The sequence below is a fragment of the Monopterus albus genome, unplaced genomic scaffold, assembly GCF_001952655.1.
Source record: "Monopterus albus unplaced genomic scaffold, M_albus_1.0 scaffold12.1, whole genome shotgun sequence".
NCBI lineage: Eukaryota > Metazoa > Chordata > Actinopteri > Synbranchiformes > Synbranchidae > Monopterus > Monopterus albus.
In genome coordinates, this window is record NW_018127892.1 from 5,043,517 (window position 1) to 5,052,222 (window position 8,706).

The window sequence follows — 8,706 nt, forward strand, 5'->3', positions numbered from 1 at the left end:
TTGCAGCGTGCGACGTGATCTGCATGTTGGATGTGGTTTAATAATACAGTCATGATCGATGGCGCCACCACACAGGACCAGAAGGCCAAACATTTCAGTCTTTGCAGTGCATCAAATACAGCAATAAACAGAATGGGCAGCATAGTCAGAGAGTGGGATGACAATTTTTCCAAGACCTTCCATAATGATACACTAAACTCTCTTAATGGAGCAGAGCAAGTGCTTTTCATCAATGCCAGGCCCCTATACCTCTAAATGAAACCCCCTCACCATATCATAGTGACAGAAAACAAAGTGCTGCTGTAAAATTACTAAGTCACCAACCTAATGATTTAAGACAAAAACATGATATTTGACTCACTATTATGCTGCCATGACCGGTAGAAATGACAGCAGCCATCAGTTTGTCAAAAAAAAAAAATTCAAATTATACAGTACACTACAGTAAATAGGCCCAGCATGTTGCTGACTGCTGCCTATTAAAAAAGAGAGAGAGAAAGAAAAACACACACTGTCACGCTCAATCTCAACATGAAACTTAGTCTGACACAAACTGAAAATGCTCATTGGTTTAAAAAAAAAAAAAGTGGCATTAGTATTCATCTAAATTATCAGCCTTAGGGATGGAAAGGCCTCGGTCCTTTAGGACCTGCATTTTGACTTTCTCCGTTTCCTGTTCCGCTTGCTGCTGCAACCGTTGCTCCTCCAGAATCTCTTCAATGGAGACCTGCTGCAGAATTGTATCACAGGGCTTATCCACATCCTGCAGACACAGATCATATTGCACCTGTTAAAGACTTGCAGCAAACAGCAAAGATGTTAACATCTTCTGATTCACTTGGCCTGACATAACTTCTACACTTCTGGTGCTGTGATTATAATGAATGCCTTATACTCGGCATACTGCAAACACTACAATTGTGGGCTGTCAAAATGCAGATTTGTAATGAATATCCATAAAATGACATCCAGAGTCTTGGGTTCACGATTCATGTTTGCACTGGCCAAGGTACCATACTCTCATTATAATGTGCCTGTGTCTTTCTTTGCACAAATTCACATGCATTTGAGGTACATTATGATAATGTTAAAAGAGCCCGAGTGTGTGACTAGCTGAGAGTAGTTAACATTTTTACTACTCATACAGCTTTCTTCAGTGACTCCAAACAACAGCCAGCTGTAGAAGGTTACATATGTACCATGTACTGATAGCCTATGGCTTATCGCCCTTGTTTAGGGGGGCATTATAGTAAAGAGCATTTTGCCATAAAAAAGTAGATTAAAGCAATAGATCTGTTGTATTCTCATTTATTTTGTAACCGCGGTAATTCAGGGATTTGAAAAGTCAGCACAGATAAATAAGATGGGTTCACTGTCAACCTGTTTCCCAATACAATAAGCAATAAAGTTAAACTAACAATCTCATCCTATCTAAAATGTCTATATACTGCTTACGTGGACTTCCACTGCAAGACTCATTACTATTTATTTACAGCAGTATGTGGACAACATAATTTTGACTGAAGCAATATTAGGCTATTAGTAGGCTAATTACTCGCCTGCTGTTGAATCAGTTTGTCGTTCCAACACACAAAAATAAAACAAGGAGTACATTCCCACTTACTATCTCTCCCAGGAGGACTACATTCTCTCCTCTCACAATGAATATTCCTCTGGGGATGTCACCAAATTTTTTCCCCACGTGGATGCGCTCAACTGTTTGATGAAAAACTAAATTGGCTGGGACACAAGACAGAAAACCAACATTTTACAAAAGTTTATAGATAGGGGGACTGACATTTACATTTTTAAATGAACTGCGTTCTGTCATCTGTAAGAAAAAAAACAAGTAGACTATAATATATTGAAATGAGTTGTACCAAACTGATCAATGCTTCTGAGGTAACCGATCAGCGTCCTGCCATCACGGAGCAGCACCAGGTGTTTCTCTGCAGGACACAAACAGCAAAGCATGATAAATGATACTATTAAAGGATGCGTTTTGCTTCAGACACGATGCCACATCTCGAAACGATCTTGCTCTTTTTCTACCCCTCATCCCAACTTACTGTCGATATCGTCGATGAGGCTTGCCGTCCCTGGTACGTAGTTCATTTTGGGCTACTGATGACTTGCGTTGTATAGGCTATCTTTATGGAACGTCAAGCCATATGTGATTCAAAATATGTTTCTCTCAAGTAGAGCACAGGAAGCGACTTTATACATGCCCTGGATACACTTCCTGTGGACGTTTAACCCTTTGGATTGCAATGAAATCTCTGTTCATCAACTTTTTTTTAGGACCCGTGGTATAAGAATACACCTTTAATAAATGTATTGCCAAAAACGGTTGGTTTTCTAATTAAAATTATATTATGGATAAAAAAAGATATTTTATGACTTTTTTTTCTCCTATTTGGCTAATCGCCTCTACTGACGCACATGCGACACCAAAGATCGTATATATAAGACAGTGAGAATTGGAGCAACTCAACAATTTGCTTGCGTAGCTATACATTATTCAAGTTAAACTCTATGCTCAATCCAGACACACCCAAACAATGACTTCACATCAGTTCAACTTTCTGTCAATGCAATGTGAAGAAAATGACAGGAGTAAATACTCACTCCGTGAAGACGTTCGCGGTGCTAGAAAAAATCCGCAGAGTGAGCGCTCTTTAGTTTTACATGTGCCCCCTAATTAAAGACACAGGTCAGGAGTTCTTTGTCATTCAGTCATTTCCTGTTACTTGTCAAGCTATTCATACAAGAACCTTGCTGTTGTTAATAGCCTCGGTCAACTTACCACCGAGTTAAATACGTTTAGGTTTGTTAAAGATTTGATTTCTACAATGGCAAATGACAGGACGTCTGCCGCGCCGCATCATTATTAAATGCAGTCAGATCTAAAATCTGGCTGGCCCTTGACTTGTAAGCTAACTCGGGAAATAACAGCGGGAGTGCGAATAACACTATGGTAAGTAAGTGGATATAGCTTAGATAAATTCCCAGGGTTTTTTTTCCCCACTGGCTTTGATTGTGTTTGTATTTCAAAAACAAACCATAGTTCAGAAATAACACAGTACCCAGCTAGCTTGCGTAGAGCCCTCTCTGTGTTAGCCGGACAGCTACGGAGCTAACGTTAGCTGGTGTTATGTAATAGTTACCACCGCCCTGCTAATTCAGTTCCTCCAAAAAAAATTCAGCAAGTAATAAATGAGCCAGTGCCACTGTTTACTCAGTCATTGTATTTTGTGAAATTAGTGGTGATGTTGAAGGCACGTGGTTTACAGCTGGCCATGTGTTGGCTTGTTCCAGCACAGCTCAGATTATAAATAGCACCCCTCCTGGTGCTTGAGGACAGAGATATTCTGTTCTATTAACTCTCCTGTGTTATGTACATTGTTCACAGGACGCACCTCAGTATCCAGACTATCCTGCTCACTACTGGTATCCTCAGTCTCATTCCACAGGACACTATGCAAGTACCTACCCATCGGGATCCGATGTTCAGCCACAGTACAATCCACAGGTACATCTCATATGCAGCATAACCTGGTCCTCAGTAGTGTAGTAGTGCGTTGTAGACACTCACGTTCAGCAGCCATCCTTAACCACACAACTAGTAATTTGAAGGTAATGTAACTATATACATTTCCTAAAGTATAAATTAAAGCTTTATACCTCTGATTACAAATAATTCAGAAGGAAATAATCTAGTTTTTACTCCGCAATATTAAAATGACAGCATTAGTTACTGTTTTCTTCACCAATGTACATACTAATGAAATGCTGAGCTGATTAAATATGTAGTACTATAGAATTCACTGTCCAACATTGCATAAGTTAAAACTAGCCCTGACTCCATCAACTACAACTGTAAAAAGCTGCTTACAAATTAATGCATCTGTATTAATATTGTAATATAATATTACAGTATATTGCCTGGTATAATAATGTAATAGTAGGTCTGTAACAGTCACAGGGCTACTTATCCAAAGAAGTATCCAAATTTTTCTTTTGATACTTTAACTGCATTGTGCTAACATTTTCCATGTGCAACATTTACTTGTAATGCAGTACAACTTCATCAAAAATAATAAAGAAATAAATATTAAATACTTCCTTCAGCCCTGGTGAACACGTCTGTGGTACTGTGTTACAACATTGTTGTAAATTGTTATGTTCACCTCATAATGTCTTCCTGGAGGTGCTTCTCTTTCCATCACCTAATTGTCATCAATATACCTGCTGTAAGATGTTTTTTTTTTTTTTTTAATTTGTTTGCTTCATATTTTTAACTGTGTGGGCTGTGGAGCTAGTTGGTTATGAAATAAAAGTCCCAGTTTGTCCGTTAAACAGCACTTCTTCCCAGGCTTGGTGCAGGTATAATTGGGTGCTTAAATTGTGTGTGGGGTGGCACGTCCTAAAGACTAAAGTCTGGGAACAAACATCTTCTGTTTGCAATAAAGGATTATTCTACATAAAAGACTATAACATGATTGCCTGTAGTCTGCAAGATGTGCACTGCTGTGTATTTGTAGCTATTTTTAAGGAGGTGAATCTCTCTGCCCAGTAGTGGGTATATGTCATATACAGTACCTGCATATATACACACCTTTACACTTCTGCTCGCCCTCTAAATCCGAGAGTAAAGGAGTAAACACACATTATCTTAAGTCTCTTAGGTGCTTTCAGCAGTCAGCTGCTGTGTTGAAACATCCCTGTGATATATCACTTTATACACTGATAGTCATTTCTCAAAATTAATTCCTCCACTTGTTCTTTCCTTGTAGGTAATGCCTGGAGGTTATCCAAATGGCCATGGTGTCTACAGCTCAGCACAGGGTCAATACACAGCAAGTGGTTTCCACCCATCCAACCCTTTCTACTGTGCTGACCCTGTGAGACCAGGTCCAGGTCCTTATCCTAACCAGGGCTGTCCAGCAGAGCAGAGCAGTGGGCCATCTGGGCAGTCACACTCTCAGCACCAACATCATCACTATCCTGGTCCACACTGTCAAGGGGTGAGCTCACTTAAACACACGCCACAGTCAGAGGTTGGAATCTAGCATTACAACTGATTGACAGGAACACACTATACAAAGCGATGTTGAAAATAAAAAATACTTTGCTTGGTCTTTTTCTTCAAACCGAAATATCTTCACCCAACAGAAAATTATTATTTTTGGAAATACTTCATGTATTTGTCCTGCCTCTGCTCTCAGGGTCCTGGATATCATCCTGGACCATACCCTCACTACAGTGAAGGTGGCCATGCAGTGTCTCCAAACCCCCCATACCCCACGGGCCAGTCTCTCCATGTCAGCCCCCAGGCCGATGTAGGGGCACACTCTGGTCCGTATGTACACTCACAGCAACAATGGCAAACAGGCCAGCAGCCTCCACAAAACCATTATGGAAATCCTGTCCGTCCAGCACATCCTCCAGCCTGGCCAGGGACTGGTACCAGAGCTCCACCTCCTTACCAACCAAAGGTAAGAATCTGCAGCTTTTTCACTGTAGTTTCAATATAATCTTCAATCTTTTCAGGTGAAGCACACATACAGTATTGCAGCTTTATTAAATCAGATTTTGAGAATCATATCTCAAAAATGAAAACACCAAGTTTCAGGACAGTACAAGCATATACTATTTAACAATTTTTTTTAGTCAGGATAATGCAGAGATTACATTATGGATTATCATATACAGTATTTCAAAACAGAGTCTTCTATTTTTTGTCACTTTAGGACCAACAACACCAACATGTCCCTCAAGTGGGTCCTAAACCCAGGCCAGCCCCATCATTGAATCCCCCCAATGGAAAGCCTTCAGAAATAAGTTCACCTCCCCAAATGTACATCAAAACTGGGAGAGCTGAGCCTAAGCCTTCAGAAAGTGAGCCCCCACCCTCAGCACTGGGTCAGGCTCCAGCTCCAAGCCATCAGGCTGGACCTCAGCCCCTGAGCGATAATCCTGGTCTTGCTAAGGTCCAGCAGGTTATGTCCAGGATTCAGCTCTATCAAGAAGATGTTGATGAGTTTGTTGGCAAAAAGACAGACAAGAGCTACAGGTATTTGGAGGAACTGCTGACCAAAGAACTGCTGGAGCTGGACTCTGTGGAGACTCAGGGACAGGAGAATCTCCGGCAAGCACGAAAGGAGGCGGTGCAGAGGATTCAGGCCATTCTGGACCAGCTGGAGAAGAAAGCCTTCTGAACCAGATTGGTTTGGTGGGTCACTAAGTCTTGTTGTTGTTCTTTTCTTCCAGATCTTCAGTGGACATCTTGAGGGTCTATTCCTGTTCCTTGGAGCGTTATCTTCAAGTTTTTCCACCACCCTGATATAAAATGCCTGAAGCATAAGTGACATGGACCCAGAAACTAGATAGAGCAATTATTGGTACATGGAATCAACCTTTAAAGACAAATTATGCTGGTATAAGTGATACAGGGATATTAGAAGTGGAGACTGATGATTGTACATATCATACATGGCTTTCAGCTTCAGCAAGTGACTGGACAGGCTACACAGACAGACACTTTGGCTCACCATATCTTTCTTGTCACACCTGTGCCAGCATAATGCAGGGCAGAGTCACTGAATTTTCTGTGACACAGATCCAGATTATCATCACGCTGTCCCTCAAGATTGTGGGTTAGTTTTAATATGATCCTACATCTAACAACACATGCATATCTGCACATTATTACGTTTGTGGGATTATGATATTGTTCTCACCCCAGGTAGTCTGTACACTTAGTTGCACATACTTGCATCCCCATGTCTCTGCAGAAACAGGTGCAGTGCTTTCCTTTTCAGTTGTGCTTTTGGCCCTGCATGCACTGTAATGTCAGGTAAGCACTCAGTACAGCCATCTCTGAGCTGGTAACCTGACTTTGAGTAAGGCAAATTAGTGAAAACCCCCAAAGATCGCTGTCCTCATTACTCCATGTTTTGGATGAAACACTTGCTTCTATAAGTGCAGACCTAGAATCAGACCGTAATATGAATGCAATGTATGTCACTGTAGGAACTAATGTTACAGAAACCTAAGGAAATGTTTAAGAATGACCTCAAAAGCTGTTATACTATCCCCATTTAAGTGAAGGATGCACTTAAATGTTTTCACTAATGCTTTGAACTTCAGGAAAATGTTGTTTCTGTTTTCTGCAGTCCTAATATCCTTATGTCAAATTCAGATTTGTACTGCAATCAGTTTTCTTTTTTCTCCCCAGTCATTTTGTGCCATATTTCAGGAAATGGTTTTAGATAATTAGTAATGAAACTAAAATCACAAGTTCTGCATGGGAAAAAAAATCACCAGTCATGTGTTCGTTTTCTTATGTTAAGTTTCTGTTCAGATGGAGCACAACTGTACAGTTCCACATGTAATGCATGTTTCCAACACAAGATGGAAATCTGGGGGGGGGGGGGAAATAAAATAAATAAAGGTCCGTATATTTTTCAACCTCTTATCAAATGAATGCCATTTTATACTAAATACAGTTAAGAGAAATGTTATGTCTTTCGCCCTCTGTTGATGGTAGCCCAAAATAAATAAGCATTTTTTTTCTTAAACACCCATTATAAAAATCAAATGATAGGAAATTGGTTTGTTTGTGTGTTCCTTCCTTTCTTTCATCCATTGGAAACTGTATCTTGGGTTCACCCTCCCTGTATTTGCCAGCCAGCATTAAGGTTTTTAAATAGACAGCTATTTTGATGCAATAGCATAACACAGGCATCTGAAGGCTTGAGTCACACAAGCTAGATTTAATTTGGGGGTCAAATGGCCTGACAACATTTAGGACACCCAGTGGTGAGTAAATCTGAGACACAGATGCCTGATACTAAAATCACCCGTGTTACTCATTCTGTTCCCTTTGATACAGAGTCTGCAGAGAGCTTGCTTAAGGATAATTCTCTTACAGGTTTCTTCAAGGAGAAAAACTATATTTACTTTTTTTTTTTAACTACAAACTGCTCTAATGGACTAGTTTGGAAGAAACCAAATTACTGAGGGCTATTTTAACCCCAAAGATAACAGCAATGTCCTATAGAGCCAAACGTCTTTCCTCCTGGAGTGATAAACCAACTTCTAGGAAAGTGGAAATTGACCTGAGTTCTCCTGCTTTAGCAGTGTTTGATTTAGAAAGACTCTTGTTTACTGGCAAAGCCATACTCAGCAATGCAGATGAAGTTTGGCCAAAGCTTTACATTGGTGATATGTAAGTAGCTCTTTTTTTTTTTCTTTGGCTAAAAACCCACACACTGGCTAGGGTAAAAAGAGGGAAAAAAAAAAAAAAAAAAAAAAAAAAAAAAAAAACACGGCCTTGTAACTTTCCTGTAAATGGTACTTTACCTTTGTGCTGGTTCAAAAACTGAAATGAACCCTTTTCACAAACATTGCCCAAGTCTAGACTTGGCTCCATTTCAGGAATGGTCATAGATAAGATTTAAATGAGTAACTTAATGTCCCACAAGTTGTTTTCCATATAGGGAACTTGTGTAAACTACATCTACGCTACAGTGGGTACGGAAAGTATTCAGAGCCCCTTAAATTTTTCACTCTTTGTTATATTGCAGCCATATGCTAAAATCATTTAAGTTCATTTTTTTCCTCATTAATGTACACACAGCACCCCATATTGACAGAAAAACACAGAATTTTTGACATTTTTGCAGATTTATTAAAAAAGAA

The 8,706-nt window shown here is 39.9% G+C and overlaps 3 protein-coding genes across 3 annotated transcripts in view; 2 read left to right on the forward strand and 1 right to left on the reverse strand.

The window, feature by feature from the left end:
• Positions 1 to 18: 18 nt before the first annotated feature.
• On the reverse strand, positions 19 to 2,236 carry lsm1 (LSM1, U6 small nuclear RNA associated). The gene is made up of 4 exons (XM_020590608.1): positions 2,070 to 2,236; positions 1,881 to 1,949; positions 1,625 to 1,740; positions 19 to 763 (listed from the first exon to the last, which is right to left on the reverse strand). Exons 1-4 carry the CDS (start codon positions 2,113 to 2,115, stop codon positions 593 to 595), a joined length of 402 nt encoding a protein of 133 aa, XP_020446264.1. The 5' UTR covers positions 2,116 to 2,236; the 3' UTR covers positions 19 to 592.
• Positions 2,237 to 2,700: 464 nt separating this feature from the next.
• Positions 2,701 to 7,203, forward strand: bag4 (BCL2 associated athanogene 4). The gene is made up of 5 exons (XM_020590607.1): positions 2,701 to 2,977; positions 3,413 to 3,532; positions 4,797 to 5,027; positions 5,229 to 5,498; positions 5,754 to 7,203. The coding sequence occupies exons 1-5, from the start codon at positions 2,975 to 2,977 to the stop codon at positions 6,219 to 6,221; spliced, it is 1,092 nt and encodes a 363-aa protein (XP_020446263.1). The 5' UTR covers positions 2,701 to 2,974; the 3' UTR covers positions 6,222 to 7,203.
• LOC109954830 (dual specificity protein phosphatase 26-like) overlaps positions 6,587 to 8,706 on the forward strand; it is a 4,587-nt gene continuing 2,467 nt past the window's right edge. Inside the window, exon 1 of the mRNA XM_020590432.1 lies at positions 6,587 to 6,655. Coding sequence (XP_020446088.1) covers positions 6,587 to 6,655 — 69 coding nt within the window. The remainder of the gene's footprint in view (positions 6,656 to 8,706) is intronic.